General features: G+C 40.3%; 1 protein-coding gene across 6 annotated transcripts in view; it reads right to left on the reverse strand.

Moving 5' to 3' along the window:
• The window catches only part of Phldb2 (pleckstrin homology like domain family B member 2), a 212616-nt gene that overhangs the window by 18198 nt on the left and 173957 nt on the right, over positions 1-20461 (reverse strand). For 2 of the 6 annotated variants that reach the window (XM_085832517.1, XM_085832520.1), the window contains 7 exons: positions 16120-16275; positions 15075-15185; positions 11213-11302; positions 8437-8580; positions 7653-7835; positions 5619-5759; positions 4128-4227 (listed from right to left, as the gene is read on the reverse strand). In XM_085832517.1, the coding sequence (XP_085688643.1) occupies positions 4128-4227; positions 5619-5759; positions 7653-7835; positions 8437-8580; positions 11213-11302; positions 15075-15185; positions 16120-16275 (925 nt within the window). The remainder of the gene's footprint in view (positions 1-4127; positions 4228-5618; positions 5760-7652; positions 7836-8436; positions 8581-11212; positions 11303-15074; positions 15186-16119; positions 16276-20461) is intronic. The other 4 variants (XM_085832518.1, XM_085832516.1, XM_085832521.1 and 1 more) reach the window with 2 other exon arrangements.

The raw sequence follows: 20461 nt of genomic DNA on the forward strand, positions 1-20461 counted from the left end.
GCAATCTATGCCTTAATAAGGAAGGTAGGATGGTTTAAGATTATAATTAGAGCTTAAGATAAAACAGATTGAGACTCTGATAATACACTCGTCACAGCTCACCTGCTGAAGAATTCATTCTTCCTAACGACAGTCCACAGCCAGAAGAACGGATAAGTCAAAGGAGAGGAGAGAAAGGCAGAGAAAGGGGAAAGGTACAAGGTCAGAAAGGCTGACATGGGGACAGGAAAGTATCCGCCCAACATGCATTGTTTGACATATTAGTAATAACACCAGATGAACATGAGTGTTGGTCACACTTTTCATTCAATCTAAGCTGAGAAAGAAAAGCTAAAGATTCTTTAAAAGACTCACAATTCATGCATAGTTAGAAAACAAAAGATTTGTTACAAGACAAAAGAAAAAGTACCTTACACACAAGCTGGTCAAACAGAAAATAGTAATGATAATACTAATAAAAACCAAGATTAGATCTATAAAATCACTTTTTTAGAAATTCAAGTGGCAGTAGCAAATAATATCTAAGAACTCAGGGTAGTATTTCCTATTCGAGGGGCTGGAGAGGTGGCTCAGTGGTTAAGACTCTGGTTGTTCTTCCAGAGGACCTGGGTTCTATTCCTAAAGCCCACAAGGCTGCTCATAACCTTTGGTTACTTCAGACTCAGTAGGTATAACGCCCTCTTCTGGTCTCCTTGGGTACCAGGCATACATGTGGTGCACAAGAATACATGCAGGCACAATGCTCAGACACATGAACATAACTAGATGCACAGCCCAGGAAACTTTATAACAAGTTCTTTCTCATGCTATGCATTGCTGCTTAAGCACAGCAACAGCCTTCTGTGTATTCAAGGCAGGTGTTCATACTTTTCTTAACTCTCCAAAGACTTCCTTACCAAATGAGCAGAAGTGAAAGAAATATATTGGAGTTTCCTAAATCCTTCTAGTCGGTCGTATGTTTTATTTATGTCTACCTAGCCTTATAAACATCCTGCTATGCACTGAGCCTGCATGCTCTGCCCACTTTTCTCTTTACATGGCTCCTGAGCCCACAAATCAATGCTGTCACAGTCTCTGTGTTTCCGGCATGGTCTGAACTTGTTATAAAAGCCCAAACAAGAAGAGCCATGCAGCTGCCTTTGAAGGAGCAGCAGCTGCCACGAGCATTGTGTTTCTTAAAAAAAAAAATGTACAGTATTTTTTTTTTTCTCTTTTGGTTAGAAGGAACAATCCGACTAAAAATGCACCATTGTAGACTTTAAAATCAGAGCAGGTCGTAAGAATGACTTGACAATGACCTTTAGATATTTGCTGGAAACAAAAACACCACACAGGGAGGTTGTCATTACCTTTCTTGGACTTTCCTGCATTTAACAAAAGAAACAGAAGGATAAAGATTTCATTCACTCTAAAGCTTTCAGAGGGCAGTTGACAAGCTGTATAAAAAAAAGCCATGACCAGTGCAATGTCCGGAGCCCAGGTCCTCAGCTCTTGCCTCTGAACCCAGCTCCTTCCAGTGTGCTGTGGCTCCCAGTGTCAGTGCTATGGAAACAGTGCTGACTGAATAAGGCTCATACTTACACCATCATCCTTGACGTTTCCATTATGAATAGCAGCAAAAAAATGGTGCACTTTAGTTAATCGTGTACAGAAAAGTTAAACGAGTCTGTGACATTTGTCATAACAAAAATGTACTAGACATAAACTTGCCCGGACTGCAATTTTCATCACATTTGCTATTTTAATGACATCAACAAGTGCTGCTGAAACAATTCTAGACAAATACCCAGTTCAGCCCTCCTGATCTCTGTGAGATGCTCATATGGGCTCTGTGTAACCTGCCAATACTACCATCTGCTGTGGCTTGAAGAAATATCATCCCTGGCCATTCCTCTGGGGAGAGGAGCAGGCTGAGTTCACAGAACACAGCTCTTGGATCAGCACACGGAACAGTTTTGTTTTTTCAGAGCTCCATGCAGCTCCATAAAGCAGAGCATTACTTAAGTTCGACAAAGCCGGAAGCTACAGTCTTCTCAGTGTGCAAAGCCATGCCAATGGAGAGTAACAGCACAAAGACAAAACTGTAGACTTCTCAGAGTCCACATCCATAATATGACCTCAGTGACTTGGCTTAGGTTCACTTTAGAACACTAACTCGAGGTTTCCCGTTATTTAAAGGGAAAGCAGATTAAAAAAATCAGCCAGAGATTCCCCAAGAACACTGCTGCCTGGTACTGTTAGCAACTCTCAGCTTCATGGATGTGTGCACTTGGTAAAAGGCTCAGCTCTCCTTGCTCTCTGGCTTAAGGAAATGCTTTGGGTACTGGGAATAGTCATTTGGGTTCCCTCTTTCCTTTCTTCAATGTTCCACCTTTCCCTAAATCACTGTAATTCAGAAAGTTCATCAATATGCAGGATGGAAAGTTCATAAATATGCAGAAAGGTCTCAGCTGCATGGCCAACCCAAGCTTGGTCGCCTTCCAGTGGAGAGGAATATACATTTTAAAGGAAACCTATTAATATTACCAAACAGTTGTTTAAGAATAAATAGAACTGACCTTCAAGTTAACAGAAAGAAGTGACAGCCAAAATAGACACCTATGCTTATTGTAACTACTAAAAAATATTTTTATCTTCTTAAGACATTATAATAAATAAAGCAGAGAAGTCTAGTCAAATGTGTTTTATTTAAATATTACAAATATACACCTCAAATGAATGCTATAACCTGCCTTAACTTTCTTTGTCATCTAGCTCAGACTGGCCTTGAACTCCTGAACCCTCTTGCCTTCTCTCCCCCTTCCCAAATACAGAGCAGAGCATATGTCACTTTGCCCCACTTTATTAATTCTGTTTTTTTTTTTTTGACAATGTCTCACTGTGCAGCTCAGGCTGACCTCAAATTTGTGATCCTCCTGCCTCCCTCTGCCTCCTTAGTGCTAAAAATACAGCTGTTTATTACCCATAAAATGAAAACCAATATCTGCTCCCTGTTTGATCCTTTAAGTTACTTCTAATATTTATTTGAAAAACCTCAATTTCATCTAAATAATTTAATTGTCACACACAGATTATCAATATAAACATACATGTATATAATACATGTATATACACATATAGTATGTGTACATATGTATATATACACACATGCATATGTAGATACATACACATATTTGTATACACACAGTGATTATACCCTAGTGCTTTAAGCAGAGAGGACTATTAATCATAATTTAATTTTAATTCTCAAAAGGGCAAAATTTCAATCTATCAATTCATGGATCCATTTGATGGTCAAATGGCTATCAGCTTTTCCCTTTACATCTTGGACAGACCTCCATGAATAAAATATGTTCAACACTTTATTAAAATCATCTGTTATGTGTCTCTGCTTTTCCTCACTAGACTGCAAGAATTTCAAAGTAAAGAACACGTCATTCATTTGCCTTCTTGGTATCTAGTACAACTATGCTGAACAATTAAAGTCAATCAAAGTTGTTGATGTAAATTACTGTACTAACATTAGAAACTTTATTTCCATTAAGAGTTTTGCTTCTGAAATGACATTGTAGTAACTTCTTTCAGTCTCCATTAAAGACTATTTTATAACCCTGTTGTACATGTAATATGTTCTTTCAAAGAAAACATACCAAGAGTCAAGGTCCACCTAAAACCTAGATACACAGTAGGGGGCGTCAAGCTTACAATCAAAAGGCTCAAAGAAATTTTCTTCTGGACCCATTAACGATGTCCACTCAGGGGTCACTTAAAATAGTGTGTCAGCCACAGGGAAGTCTAGTGATCTTGGCTAAGTGCCCTGGGAATTTCTCAGCATCTCTGTGGTCTCTCTTTGCTTTCTATCAACCACATGGGAAAGTTAGTAATCTCTCAAGGCCTTTTGGCTGGATTTATAAAGTGTAACAGGCATGGTTACAATGTAACAGCGATAAGGGGACTGGTGCTACCTTGGTACAAGAATGATGTCACTTACATCTTTTCCCCAAAGGAAACATACTAACAGTAAAATTTAGGACATGGGCTGATCTTCCCTCCAACTTTGTTCTCATTGCCTCTCATTAGGGAATTCCCATGCTTAACAGGAGACCCTGAGATTAAAGGATACATACCTCTGAGCATCCTCCGAGACTCAGAATCTTTGGTCATGGTCGCCAGTGAGTGAGGGAGCACACTGCCACAGCTATTGCTCTGCCCCAGAGGGAGGTGAGCCTGAGAGAGAGGCAGGAGGAAATAGTTCAGGCAAGGTAAACTGCATATCAAATGTACTCAACAACAAGGTTGTGGTCCTATTTTCAAAGGTCCTATCTAAGGACAAAGGGTAGAGAGAGAAACCTGGTCTTATGTCTGTCTCATTTCTTTTTTGATGCCAAGTGGCAAAAGCTAATTACTCACCATCTCTCCCAAGAAGCTCTGCTGCAATCTCAGTATCGCAGCACTTCCTCTGATAGCAACAATTCCAAAAGAGAAGATGGATGGAGAAAAGACACTGTCCACAGTCTTGTGAGAGTGACAGGAAGCTCCCCATGCATAAGGTGCGGAGAGCAGGTGCACAAATAGTCATGTGTGCTGCATACCATGCAAAACCACAGGGCAAGCTACCCATGCACAAATGCTCCGGTTGCTCTCTACCCCTAGCTATGCTGAAACCCACTAACATCCATTTTTTAATAGCATCTTCGTTCATTTGCTTATTTGTTTTTTCAGATAGGGTCTTGCTATGTAGGCTTCAAACTCATTCCCACCCTCCTATTTCAGCTTCTCAAGTGCCGGGATTCCAGGTGTGCACCGTCATGATCTTATTCTTTTTATATAGCTTTCTCTATATGTTTCATGTAAATCAAGTCCACTTAAAACACTAACTTGTAAAATAGATTACAATATAGTTAATCTAATTATGAATAAGAGAAGGGCCTAAAGTAGTGTAGCCCACTAAAAACTTCCTCTCTCTCTCTCTCTCTCTCTCTCTCTCTCTCTCTCTCTCTCTCTCTCTCTCTCTCTCTCTCTCTCTTTCTCTCTCTCTCTCTTCATTTCTACAACAACCCCCTGAGCACGCCAGCAGAGGGTACAGGTGTTGGGTCACTGGGGTTCATATTCTGACTCCTCTAGTTTCCAGCTGAGAGATCTTATGTTGTCACTTAACTTCCTCTTCTTCAGTTTATCCGTATGTACAACTATAGTAGTGATGCCTACGTAAGCACATTTATTCCATAGCATCGGTAGGTTCACATAAAGGGCTAAACCTGGCATCATGCCTGTAGAAACTGACGAGGAATTGTTTAGTGCTGTTATTTCTAGAGCTCAGATGCTATGTTCTGTGTTATCTCTAAATATGGGTACAGCCAGAGGGCACCTATCATATGAGTGAAGAGGACCCACCACCTGTACTATAGTGGCAGAAAAAAAAAACATTCCTTAGCCCAGAATGTGTAATTCCAAATTTACTCTGATCGGGACAGAAGCAAGTGAGTGATGCTATCTGTCCAACAAGCAAATACAACCACCTAGCATTCAGTAACTTTCTGTTTCAAAGGCTTTACTTTTGTTGGTGACTATAACAAGGTGTTCCGGAAAGAGGAGGCCATGGCTCTTCTGAGTCCTACCTTCGGGGTGGTGCTCCTCCCCATTGTGGCACTGCTGAAGTGTGGGGACAGGGAAGGGGTGGTTTTCTTTCGAGGCAGAGTGTCACTCAGGTAGAGGCCTTCTTTGTGCTGCTTTTTCCTTTCTTCCAGGCTTCGAAAGTGCTTTAAATGCAAATGCAAGGTGGGACAGCAAAACTTGACTGACTGACGCATCACCGACACAAAGAAGCAATGTCCCCACAATTGATCCTGGGGAGCTGAGTTTTGACATTTCCCCTACACTCCAAGCTCATCTTGGTGTTCACTTTCAGATTAGAGCTGGCATTTGATGTGACTAGACAATAGACGTTATATTTTTCTTTTAAGAAAATGGCCTCTTTTTCTCCTATCATGCTGCTTAAAAACTGTCACACTGCTTGCCTTTGCTGTGATGGTCCCACTGTATGGAGGTATAAACAGCCAGTGGCCAAACAAGCCAACAATTCCCTACTCTCTATGTTTGTTTAAGTGTTCTGTCTGATGGTACAGACCCCAGTGAGTGAGACAAGGAGTAGGAAATAAAAGAGGAAGAAGAGAACAGGCAATAACAGGAAAGTTGTTATAAAATAGTAACTAACCTCACATATTATGTAATACCCCAAACCCATATAAGGTTTCCATAAATGCCATCCCTCTAGGTTACTTCCATTTTAAAAGCTCATGGCCAAAGAGATCCCATAGTAACCTCTTGCAGTAAAATGCTCCAATAGACTACATCTTTTTTTTTTTTCACTGAGATTTTAAGACAAGATTTTTGCCTTCTTAAAATATCCAAACTTTGCTTGGCTTCGCTAACCTCCTCAAGATGTCTTTAACTGCCAAGTGACTTCATAATAAAGTCTCCTTTGGTGACACCGCTTTAGTGCTAATTTTGGGCTTCTGAACTATATAAAAACTAGTGTATGGCAGGGATGGCGCATGTCTGCACCTTAACTTTATAATGGTAAATTTCTGGTGGCTAGTATTTATTAGGAGCTTTCTACTTGCGGGGTTTGATAAGCTACTTTCATGATTTCATTCAGATCATATCATAATCTTGTGAGGTTGGTATTCTCTTTTATCTTTTACAGGAGAAGGTTCTGGGGTACAGAGACATTCAGAAAGCTTGCCCAAGGTCTTGCAGCTAGAAGGTGGTAGAGTTGGAATTCAAGGCCAGGAAATCCACACCCCCATCGTAGAACCTCACAGTTTGGAGGATTAGCTGCTGACTGATGTAATCTGATGGTTAGAAAGGGCATCGGAATACTTCTTTGTTTTTACTGTGATCAAATAGCGTACATTCCTAAACTTTGACTTTTCAGAATTCAATAAACCGTGTAACAAATACCATCGAAAATTGTTAATACTGGGTCTAAAGCAACAGGTTTGCAAACGGGTTGTTTTGCTAACAAGGGTGTTGTCTGTCCTGAATGAAGCTGCTAATGAGATTCACACCACATTAAAACAAAGGGCATGAAGCTCTCATTCCCCAAGGACATCTGTGGTCTATATCAGCTATTTGATTCAATCCTTTCCTAGGTTTCTCTTTGCATCAGCCCAGGGGGCAATAGCAGGAGACATTAGCTTTTACAAAGGTACCAAGTCTAAGGCGGAGATCGCTCCTCTTCACAGCATCAGTAGAAGAGTGAAGAGAGACTTATCAAGTGCTTAGCACCTTTGGGCACAGCCCTGGAATGACATCTAGTATCATGGGGTCAACAACGTAGAATACAATGTGTTGTCACCACAACTTTTTACACTTTGAATTTTATGGAAATACTTGACAGTGTATTGATAAAGATGTGAGCCATGTCATACTATTTTGTTGAATGGGAGCTGAAAAGCATGGAGATATAATCTATATCAAAACTTTATTAATCCTAGCACCCGTGGGCCACAGTAAACATCCTTAAGAATAAAGCAAGTAAGAAAAATGCTTTGCAACTAGCCCTTCTTAAAAAAAAGAAAAAAAAAAGCGTTGCAAAAGATGAAGAGATACTACATAAGTGACTATGAGACTCCCGCCTTTCTAGTTACCTGTTGCTCTTGCGGCTGCTGCCTTCTGTGTTTCTTAGCTGGTAGAGGAGGAGGTGTGTCATTTAAAGGGAAAGGATCGACAGATGTAGTCATGACTTCAGGCCAAGTGGCTGATGAAGGTTCAGTGACAGAAGGAGAGAGGGTGGAAGGAGACATAAATCCAGAATAGACAGCTGTTCGGTGCTTTAGAGGGGAAAGAAAAGGTACACACATCCGTATGAGATGAGAGGATGAACGAGACAGAGACAGGAAATTCATACTCTGGTTGCTCTGACTTATTGAGTATTAACTATGAGATTCCAAATGTCAGCACTATCTTTCCATTTAACTTCTTGTTAAGATCCCACACAGAAAGCAATGTGCTCAGTAGAAGATACTTAATACTTCACATCACTGGCTACTCCCAAGAATACTTTAAAAAAATAAACATAACAAAGTATAACTCAATACTGCCAAGAAAAATATACAACACAACCCATCTGAGAAGGGGATTCGAACCAATGAGTTTGTATCTAAGAAAACTAGGTTTGGTTAGAATGCTAAGATGTTGACCTAATTTGTTGGCAGTTATGTCTAGTTCTATACCATTACCACACTTTTCATGGTTTCTAAGATTTTTAGTGTAGAACAACTCCCCCCATGCCCTACCCGAGTCTGGTCTAATTCATAAACTCAGCATCAGTCTGGCTCTTTGGAACACACATTCTGATAATTTTCAGTGAACAGTGGGTTAATTTCTGACATTAGGAATAGCAGTGAATGAAGGAAACACATGCCCACACACCTCTGAACTCTGGGGCTGGCTCACCGGCACAGCCGAGGTGGGCTCAGTGACAGCAGCATCAGCGTCAGCAGGGAACTGAGTGGAAGGGGATAGATTCGTGGAATTGCCACATGACTCATTAATCTCATTTACACTGATATAGCCCTAAAGGGAGGAATTCAGAAGTTAAACACAAAGAAAGCAAAAGCCAAGGCATGCGAGAGTATTAATGCTCCCGGTACAATGAGTTAGCTGAGCATAGCACAGCCAGATACCTGGGCGCTACTCAGTGTCTCATTAAGTGAATGGTAAGCAATGAAAATGGATTTGCAGTGCTCAATCTTGAAGAATGTCATTGCAAGTATTAAACATAATTTCTGGTGAAATCAAGATGACCATACAATAAATATCTAGAGACCTCGGCATCATTCTTTCAATGGAATGGCATTATGTCTACATAGACATCAAACAATCAGATTCCCCAGAGACACGCACTCTCTGATTCCAGAGTCTTTTCCACAAAGATGCACAGTTCCCCTCTTCTGTCCTTTGAAAATTACAGTGTCTTAGCAAGTGATGACTGATGGGCTCTATTGGGTTTTGTACCATTAATAAAAATAGCAATTTAGCTTTAATGGGATTTGGTTGTGAACATTTCAGCCAAGAAAGCATGAGGACACTGTCTTTACACTCATGTGCATGTACACACACAGATCCCAGGTGGAGTTGCTGTCCTATGGTGCTACCACCATTCAAGGTGGTTTCCTCAATGCAAACTCTGTTGCTAGAACAGAGAATTTCCAGTCACTTTTGAGGCCAGTAATGCAGTTCCGGCTATACCATAAAGAAAATGCCCATGAATCAAAATCTCTGAACAAAACCTCCTGAAAGTATCTCTGTGGAAAAGGCACCTAGAATGATTTTTTTATGAGAAGTAGTTGCACAAGTCAATCAAGATTTTTGCCACACCAATGAAATAACATGGAGGGAAAAAACTGAAAGTAGATTCCATTTGATTTCTGGCTTCTATTTTCAGACCATTGATGATGGAAACACCATTAAGCTTTTCAGAAGGTCACTCCATGCTCCATGTAGCCAAACCTCTAGCCTGGAAATGAAAGGTTTCATGGACAACCCATCATTACAAGAAAGCAGAGAAAGCTAAGGCTGACAATGATCAACACAATGTTCCGCAGTCTTGCTCAGCAGAAAGTGACACAGGAACTAGGAGATGTTTTATGCAGTTCAACTGCAGAAAGGAAGGGATAAGAGTTTAGCTGTCTAACTTCATTTTATCTGTGGCAATGAATCAGAAAGGAAATTAAAATCTTTGTGTTATCCTTTCACTTGGTTGATAGAAAGCTTTAAAGTGAGGCCTTGAAAATTTCCTCTTTTGAGCCATAGGTCGTATAATTTAATTGCTTCCAAAAGTTTTCTCTTTGCCAGGTGTGGGTGCTCTGTAGAGAATCTGGTTATAAACTGCTCATTCTTCAGAAGGAAGGAGAAAAAGAAGACAGAGAAGAGGAAGGTAGGGCAAAAAGACTGGACCCTAGAAAATCGAGTCAAATTTTATGAGTCAAGTCTTCTTGTTACAAGTTAAGAACATACAGATACTAAGCACATATGGTAGAGACGTGAAAATAGCCAAAAAGCCAGTAGAGCCTTTGACACTCAGAAGTCTTCAAAAAAAGCAAATACCAACTCATCAATAGGACAGGAAAGGTTTACAGGGCAGAGAGAAAGGACCAAAGGCCCATGTACTCCATTTGAATGCCACAGCCCTCCCTCCTAATTGTGTTCAGATTCAAGCCTCAAGGTTCCCTAGAACCTACTCTGCTCTCATCTTCAGACACCCAAGCAAGAAGCACTGTATGCTATTAGAATCTACTTTCTTCTAGATAACACTGAGAAGTTACTTACTATGTTTCACTTCACTGTAAAATCCAATGTGTAAACAAGAGCTTTCAATTCTATTGGTAAAATACATGTAAATCCAACCAACTTTCCATCCTAACGCCATTGCTTGTATCTAAGCTCCTAATTCAAGCCTTAGCCTGCACTACTTGTGGTCATTTCTAACCAGGTTCCCTGCACCTTCCCATACTTCCTGTGACCCAGTGCTTACTGAGTGGCCCATAGAGATCTTTAACAAATGGGTATCAAATAATGTTAGCTCTCTACTTAAAACTATTTAGTGGCTCTCCAGAATGCATATACAAGCTGTATTTCATTAACACAGCTCACAAGGCCTACATTACACCTCACTGATCTTAGCTTATGCCTGAAAGCTGCATTCATAACCACACTCACCTTATTGACCTTGCCTGTTATGTGTTCCCAATAATGGAAACTATGAAATGATATGACCCATGAAAGCGGTTATAGAAAATAGTTTTAAAATGCTTCTGGGATGCACACTTGGTCACTACTATTATCGTGATGAGCATTTCATTTCATATACCTGAACATGCATGAATAAGCATGTACAGGTCCATGTACACATACACACAAAACATATAGAAAGGGAAGAAAAGAACGCAAGACTCAAGGTCACAGTGTCATTGTCAAGACAAGTAGACGTGTCTTGGCTCACACAAACATGGATGTGTACTTTATCCATGGCACAACGATAACCCCTGGATTCCTATACGCACAGATAAGAAACAGCAAAGACTTATCACTCTGAGTTTTTGCAAGTCATTTAAGCTAAGGTTTTTATCAGTTGACTTGGCACACCAAACCGAGGTATATTTGATCTCCAAGTCAACATGAACAGACAAATAAAATCATGGCTTACCTCTTTCAGAGTATTGGGGTTAATAGGGAACCCTTTCCCACCAGTGAGGCTGGAGTATTTCTTTTCCAAATTGCAAAGATTCTCTTTTTCCTAAAGAAAGATAAAACTTATTAAGCTTGGAGTCAACTTGGTAAACAACCGAGAAGTATGCTGGCTTTGCATTAGAGGCAAACATCAAAATCCTGGACACGCCCATTTCTATTTCCTTTCCCTATGCTCAGTAAAAGCTTGTCATTACGGATGGCTCACCTACTATTAGCTGATATGATGCATGAGCAAGTTTCAAACATATTTAGTGAGATAACCCTTTCTTCAAGATGAATTTTGCAGAGTGACAGCCGTTTTAAGAAAAAAACAGGATGTTCTAAATGAAGCCGAGAATGGCAAGAGGTGGCAAGGACCAGTAATTGCAGCACTTGGAATGTGAAGGCAGGGATGATCAGGAGTTCAAGGTTAGCCTCAGCTACATAGTACCTTAGAAGCCAGCATGGGCTACATGAGACTCTCTGAAAACAATAACAAACAGAAGAAACAGGGCTCCTTGACTCAGAGCTTTTTCAGCTTTCATCTTTTGTGTATTTTCTACATTCAGATCTTTATTCCCCTAAGTAGTGAATATTCCTGTGGCTTCTGGCAATTTAAGTTTGTAATTCATTGCTACATTTTTTCCTGAAAAATTTTCAGCATTCATTTTTTTTTAATATTTAGGCCCATAGTCCACCTTAGGTTCATCAGATATTTGATAACCTCCAGGAAAATAGTTATGGTGTATATTATTTACTATGATATAATTTACATAACAATACAATTCAAGACTTTAGGTATCTATCGGATTATTTTTAACAACTAGGAAAGCACTACAACCAATATAAAGACCATTTCTATCACACTAGAAATATTCATAGCTCCTTCCAGACAACCCCAAGCCCAATGGTCAAGCACTGCTCTGACTTTCTTGGCCTTGAATTAAGTTTTCCTTCTTCTCCAACATGATATAAATAGAGGCATTCAATATGCACCCTCTTGGGTTGGCTTTACTCCACAATGAAGAGCTTAGAGAGTGAACTCCCTACTACATGTTTAGGAGTATTAAAATATACACGTGATATTTTATTAATTCATGTTTCTCTTGATGGTTATTTAGCTTGCGTTGGGTGGGGATAATGGGGAGTTATTGTGCAAAAGCTAATTCAAACAGTTTTATATACATCTTTGTTGATATCTGTCATAAAGACATATTTTCATTTTTCCTGTGTAAATATCTATTAGGATTTCTGGGCCCAATGTAGGTACACACTTAAAGCTATAAGATAAACATCATGGGAGTTCTCTGAAGGTGCTGTGCATTTCATACTTAGACTATCAAGGCACAGCTGCTTTAGCTGGTCCATACTTCCACCAGAATTTGAATTTGTCACTTTTTATAATAATGACTATAAACATCTTAGGTGATGTGAAGTATAGTCACACTGTTGCTTTCATATTAATCTCAATCTCTCCTTCTCTGTCTCCTTCCTTCCTTCCTTCCTTCCTTCCTTCCTTCCTTCCTTCCTTCCTTCCTTCCTTCCTTCCTTCCTCCCTCCCTCCCTCCCTCCCTCCCTCCCTCCCTTCCTCCCTCCCTCCCTCCTTTCCTCCTCCTCCTCCTCCTCCTCCTCCTCCTCTTCTTCTTCTTCTTCTTCTTCTTCTTCTTCTTCTTCTTCTTCTTCTTCTTCTTCTTCTTCTTCTTCTTCTTCTTCTTCTTCTCCTTCTTCTTCTCCTTCCTCTTCTTCTTCCTCTTCTTCTCCTTCTCCTTCTTCTTCCTTTGCATGCACACACATGTGTATGTGTGTTTCTGTGTTTGTATGTGTTTCTGCTCATGGGTGCACATGGCATGATTCATGGATGGAGGTCAGAAGACTGCTTTGTAAAGCCTGTTCTCCTCTATTATCTCTCCATGGACATCAGGGATAGAACACAGGTCACTTAGCTTGCTTGGCGAGTGCCTGCACCAGCTCAGCCATTTCACTGTCCTCTTTTTAGTTGTTGGGTTTTTTTTTTTTTTTTGACAGAGTATATGGCAGTGTATGTAGGACTGGTTAAAACTCAGTATGTGTTCCAGACTGACCTTGAATTCATAACTCTCTTGCTTTAGGCTTCCAAGTATACCACCGTGTTTGCTTAGAACATCTCCATCAGTTTCTCAGATCACATCCCGGTTTTGTGTGTGGCACTGTTTGAAATATCTTACGTGACACACATTCATGTTTCATTCACATTTGCTTGACAACCAATATCATTATCACCAGTGTCTAAAATCAAAAGTTACAGGACACACCACAGCATCCTGCACTTGGGGGTAAAGTCACCAACAAAATATGCACAAAGAGAAACAACGTGACAGTGGGTCTGAAAGCTAAAAGAGGTGGCAGGGTGTTGGTCAGGTTCAACTGGCAATGTGTAGGATGAGCAGATTCCAAGTGCTCACTGTTGGGTATGTCCATGAAAGTGCTTCAAGCACATTTTAGCAAGAAGGATAAACCACAAATATGGAATACATGATTAAAGTGAATCGGCTTCAAATTTAAGCCCAAACTTGTCTCCCATGTCGACAAAAGAATCTGTTGGAATGTTGTGAGATTGAAAGGCACCTGTAGATTTGTATGGGGGAAACAAAACTCTTACCATATATGAATTTTATCTGTTTTTTTCATGCAGAAATGCGTTATCTGTGAGCTTTTTGGCTTATTGTAAAAATCCATCATTTAGACATTTTTGGGATTTTTTTCCCCTTAAAATGTCAACAACCACTGAAGAATACATGTTAGTGTGCAATGTAAGTTGTGCTTCTGAATATTGTGTGCAATACAAAAATTGGCTAGAGGGAGAGTCCTGATGGCAACAGAGTCTGTCCCTCAGAGCAGGGCCAGGTGAGGGGAATTACATCTCCATTCAGGGGTTTCTGGGATCTGAAGGAGCAAGAAGAGCTGCCAGGATTTGTGTGTAGGCTGCCAAGGCCCTTTGGTAGTCTAATAACTTCATAGAAAAGATGCATTCCCTTTAGCCTAAGCAAAAGTAGCTGAGAAGAGAATGCACACTTTTTGTTGGTTGTACCATGGTCCACCTCACTCTGGACTCCATTCTGCCCTTGTTCCCTGCTGTGAGTCCATCATATGTTTCCAGCCCCCAAATATCTTCCCAGGTACTACAGCATGCCATCAGCTTTGGTGTCTGCTGTTTTAGCCCTAAAATCATGTCAGGGGCTATGTCCAAACTGGGGCTAAAATTTGTTTTCGGTCTTCGGCCTAGGAACCATTTTAATGAATGACTTAATTGGGATAGGTAAGAACATGGGCCCACTGGAGGATGCTGCAGCTCTTCTAATCAAGCCACATGGAGTAACTTCAGCAAAGGCTATGCCCAACAAAGTTCAACATGATGTTTATGAGGAAGATCCCCACACAAACGTGCAGTTGTAAACACTTGAGTACTTAAGCCAAAGTATTCAACAGCAGAACATTTCCTTTTAAATCTATCACAAATTGTTAGAATATCTTTAACTACTTGAAGGAAGGTGTGGAGTTTTTAAGGAACTAAGAGAAAGTACAGATGTGCAATAGTTCATACTGTGGGTGTTGTGGGTGTTGGAAGGGTGTTCAGAAAATCTCAGTGTGTGACTTGTAGCTCACGGTCAGAGAGTGCTGTTACCAATGTGAAAGGCTACATAAATAGTGGCTACAAATGGCGTCCTCAGAGTATAAAGGCACTGCACCGGAAGAGGCAGCCTTCCCGCCACTGCACCGGAAGAGGCAGCCTTCCCCCACACTGCACCGGAAGAGGCAGCCTTCCCCCGGGTGGAAGCTGCTACTGGACAGGAAGTACTCACTCTTTGGAGCATCATTATTAGATTGTTCTTCTCTTTCACAAAGTGATCTTGTTCCCTCTGGGCCTGCTGTACGATGTGACTGGCTTGCTTTTTCAATGCAGAAATTTTTTCCTGGGAGACAAAAGTCATTATCGAGAGATGCACATCTGACAATCGAAATTTTGTCCTGGCCAAGGAAGAAATAGGTCTTTAGAACCTGAGTAACCTGCCCACATTTTAGCTGCCAGTGGGCTGCCAAGATCACCTAAGGATAAGAAGCATTGACTTTTGACTGACCAAGCTCAGCTTTTCTTGACTTACAGCCAATGTGGTTCACATGATTTGAAAAATTATTCTGAAAGACTCAGAATTCAATATGAAGTCTTGTTTTAGAGCATCACTTGATTGTTTTGAACATGAGTTGATTTTTTTTTTTTGAGCATGCTAGTGAAAAAAATATAACATTAAGGCAGAAGTCAAATTCTTTGTCCTTCTTTTCATCAATTTTATCCCTCAGTTTTACCAAATTAGTATGGCATTATAGGGTATGGTTATAAAATTATGGAATAAATGTTAAGTTCTGGGCTGGGAAACCAGGAGTTTGGGGCTAGGTGGAGTCCATAGTAAACAGAATGATTTCCTACTGGTCTGTAACTGGCTCTCAGCATTGAGAATTACTAGTCAACAGAAAAAAAAATACCCAAATAGATTTTGTTCATAGAATTTATTCTAAATCTAGTTACTTCAACTGGCAGAGGGAATGATTTGAAGCAAATAGTTGATTATTTATGACTTGATTTTTTGTGAGTCAAAACAGGGGGAGGGGTGTATTATCCATAAATACCTTTATAAGATTATATTATAATAGTGACTTACAATGGCTCAGCTTATATAGTGCAGTGCATCCTTTGTCATTTGGTGCAGGGCAAATGTGACATACACAAAAGGATATTCAGATCCAGAGACAGAGCCCACAGTTAGGTCAATGACTAAGTGAGGATGATTACTGTGCCACGGTTAACAGGAACTTTTCACTTCTCACATCAAGCATCACCTGGCAAATTACCTTCCTAGCCACGATGTTCCGCTGATACTCTGCCACCTCCCTCAGGAGCTGTTGAGTCAAGTTCTCCTTTTCCTCATCCAGGCGGCTCTCATGCTCAAGCTGCTGGAATTCCAAGTCTTCAAAGTGTTTGCTCTCAACATCCAACAGGTCGGCATCCTGTGGAGAAGACATGAAAAGGAAGCACACTAGAGAAGCTGCAGCCTTTTCAGTGTGAAGGAAAGACACACTTAAACGTACTCATGCCAATACAGATGCTGGTTCAGCACTGTGGGGGCTAGAAAGAGGGGATGGCTGTAAACCCAGCTGTGAGAAGGGAAAGGTCAGTTTGGAGCTTTTCAGTATATGCAAAAATGTTTCCTTTCAAGCTTCAAATGGACAATGAAATATTAAAACATTTCCATAGACAACCTAAATGTTATTTGCAGACCAAATAGTCTCTTAAGAAAATTATTGTTGGGCTGGAGAAATGGCTCAGAGGTTAAGAGCACTGGCTGCTCTTCTAAAGGTTCTGAGTTCAAATCCCAGCAATCACATGGTGGCTCACAACCATCCGAAATGAAATCTGACCCTCCTCTTCCGGAGGGTCTGAAGACAGCCACAGTGTACTTACATATCATAAATAAATAAATCTTAAAAAAAAGAAAATTATTGTTTCCCATGTTTCTCATATGGAATACAATATAAAATAATAACAGATTAAAACAGCTCACAAGTTAGTCCTAGAGTACATCAGAGGTCTTTTAGGGGGATGCATGCATACCAACTGCAGTAATACAACCCACTGGGGCATAAAGAGGAAACAGTAAACTTTCTCTATGTTTAGTGTTCATTTTTCTTTTTAATTTTGTTTTTCTTAGTATTTCTTTTTTTCTTTCCTTGTTTTGTCCTCCCTCTCTTTCTCTCTCCTCTTCCTCTCCCTTTCCTCCTTCCTCCCTACTCTCTTGGATAGAATTTCTTTGTATAGCTCTAGTTCACCTGTAGCTCACCATCCTCCAGCCTCAACCTCCACAGTGCTGGCACTTCAGGTATGTGCTACTATACCTACCTCAATTCCTTCCATTTTTTTCTAGTGTACACACAAGGAGATAAATATATACTTAAGTTTATATATATATATATATATATATATATATATATATACATATATATATGTGTGTGTGTGTGTATAATGTTGAACAGCCATGCAATAAATGTTTATAATATTTATTATATTATATTATTGTCTATATAGTATAGAAAAGGGATACATGCTCAAGAAACCAGTGCCTGAACATGAGCTCTGTCAAGGATATTACTCTAGGCTCAGCAATTGTAACCAATGCGGTAGCCTGGTAAGGAAAATTAATAATAAAATCTATGCCTGTGTGAAGCAGATAACATGGGGAAAGCCTCTGATTGTTCTCCTCAGATTTGTTGTGAACACACAACTCCCTAAAAAAGTCATTTGGAGGACTGGAGACATGGCTCAGAAGTTAAGAGCTCATATCACTCTTGCAGAGGTCCTGGATTTGGTTCCCAGCACCCATACTGGGCAGCTCATAACTGCCTGTAACTGCAACTTAGGAGGGATCTAATACCCTATTTTGGCATCTTAGTGCCCCTATACACACATGTATATACCCACACTCAGTCATTGACATACATATAATTTTTTAAAGAAAATACATCTTTTAAAAAAAGACATCTAGAGAGCAAGATTCTTTCACTGAGACTTTATGGATTCTTTACAATCGGTCACAAATCTCTTTATTGAAAGAGTAGAGCTGAAGCTCTCACCACGAACAGAGGGAGTGTGCACTCTAGTTTTAGGCCAACATTACCCAAGCTAGAGCCTTCTGAGAGGAGGAAACCTTAATTGAGAAAATGCTTCCCTAAGATTGGGCTGTAGGCAGGCCCTTAGGGCATGGTTTTAGTTAGCAAGGGAGTAGGGGATACCCTGGGATGGTGGTTCTGGGTTCTATAAGAAAGCAGGCTGAGTAAGCCATGAAGAATAAGCAAGCAGTAGGCCTCCAGGACCTCTTTATCAGCTCCTGCCTCTAGGCTCCTGCCCTATTTTGGGTTTCTGCCTTGTTTTCCCTCAGTGGACTTTGACTTGTGATATGTAAACCAAATGAATCCTTTCCTCCACGTGTTGCTTTGGTCATGGTATCTCATCATAACTGAGACAGAAATTCAAAAAGTTAGGTACCAGTACCCCATGAGTAACCTTGAAGTCAATTAAGGAAGGTCAAAGATGATGGACATGAATAGGCATAGTCTACCTAAGACAAAAGAGCAGACAAAGGCCAAGTACATGAGCAGCTGAATGAGGGATGTAATAAAACTTTCATTCACTGATAGGACATCACAGGATCACATTCTTCTACTGGCTGGCAGGTGAAAGGGTTACCAGAAGACACAGCCACAGTGAGAAAAATTCTGTGCCTTTCCACCTTTTCTTTCTTTTCTCTCTTTCTTCCTTCCTTCCTTCCTATCTCTCTCTCTCTCTCTCTCTCTTTCTCTCCCTCTTTCTCTCTTTCTTTCCTTTCTCTTTCTTTCTTTCTTTCTTTCTTTCTTTCTTTCTTTCCTTTCTCTCTCTTTCTTTCTTTCTTCCTTCCTTCCTTCCTTCCTTCCTTCCTTCCTTTCTTTCTTTCTTTCTTTCTTTCTTTCTTTCTTTCTTTCTTTCTTTCTTTCTTTCTTTCTTTCTTTCTTTCTTTCTTTCTTCCTTTCCTGCCTTCCTGCCTGCCTTCCTTCCTGCCTTCCTTCCCCCCCCCTTCTGATTTGTGTTTTATTTATAAATTATTTTGGAGATATGAGAACCATAGACGCCCTTCTCTCTTTTTAAAGTGTATTATCCAATAATTTTCATGTAGATTTACATGGACAATTTTAAAAGTACGCATACTATTGTAACAAAAATTTCACTCATAAGACTTGCACAGCATGACAGAGTGAAGCATCACGGTCACAAGACAGTTCAATGGCTTGCAGGCGTGACAAAATCTAATTTGACATTCCAGTTTTTGTAAAATGGGAGTAGTATTGGGCCTAGTAAAATATGTTCTTCTAGCTGGGCTGCCTTGTCTGGCCCCAGTGGGAGAGGATGTGCCTAGTGTCACAGAGATTTGATGTGCCAGGGTTGGGGGATACCTAAAGAGGCCCCCACTTGCTCAAAGGAGAAGAGGAGGGAGAAAGAGGTAAGGATTGTGGGCTGTGTTATTGGGAGGGGTCAGTGAGCAGGACATTAAGTGAATGAATAAAAAGTCATAACCATAAATAATTTTTTAAAAAAAGTCACACTTAAAAGAGATAGAGTTGGGCCATTTTGTTTTTGTTTGTTTGGTTTTTTTTTTTTCTTTTTTGTGGATTTTTTTTTTTTTTGAGATTTTATAAGGCAGATATTTAGGCTTTCATTGCCCAATAGAGAGAGAGAGAGAGAGAGAGAGAGAGAGAGAGAAAGAGGAAAACAGATGTGGTATGGCTGGGCATGGTTGTAGAAACAATCTCATGATGGGTTAAGCCCAGCTCTGAAGGCAAACTGAGATGAGGTATGAAGTGTGTAAACCTCTCTCCATATCATGCAGTAGAGGCAAACATTCCTCAGTCGTTTGCAATATGGAAAGAGGGAAGTGTGTAGACTTTCCTGTGACATAGAAAGACAGTGGGGTCCACATAAGCTGAACATCTCTTCTTAGACTATGGGAAAAATGGATTTTAGAGCCAATGATGGATGTGGAGACTCCCAGATTTAGGTGTCACCGCATAGAATATTTTTAAAGCCAGAAAACCCAAATCAGCAATCTAGAGTTGTGGTTCTCAAGCTTCCTAATGCTGTAACCCCTTTATACAGTTCCTCATCTTGTGGTGAGCCCCAGCCATAAAATTATTTTTGTGGCTCCTTCATAACTGCAATGGTGCTACGGTTCTGAATCATAATATCAATATCTGATAAGTGACCGCAAGGGGCCATGACCCACAGGTTGAAAAACCACTGATCTAGAGGAACAGTTACAATAAACAGCATCGGGATACTGCCCCATTTAGGTGTCTGCCTCAGTCACTTTCACAGCAGAAACTATCCTGGCAAATAAAAAGCACTCTTAATCCCAGTTTTGTCTTCTTCACTGAGAACTGCTCAGGCCTGGCAAGCTTCTCAGAACTAAACACTAGGCAGTACTGAACATGTTATCATCTGCGTGTTTCCTCTGTCTCTAAGGCAGTGATTTAGGTATCCCATATGCACAAGTTGCTAGACCAAGATAATTCAGTGCCTTTCAAAGCAGTGCACTAAGATGATGCTCATCCTATCTATTTCCTTTTTAATCTCATGTGGCACGCCATGTAGTGGAACTACTTGTAATAA

Source organism: Mus caroli, unplaced genomic scaffold (genome assembly GCF_978045245.1).
Source record: "Mus caroli unplaced genomic scaffold, Mus_caroli_1 scaffold_17, whole genome shotgun sequence".
Lineage (NCBI taxonomy): Eukaryota > Metazoa > Chordata > Mammalia > Rodentia > Muridae > Mus > Mus caroli.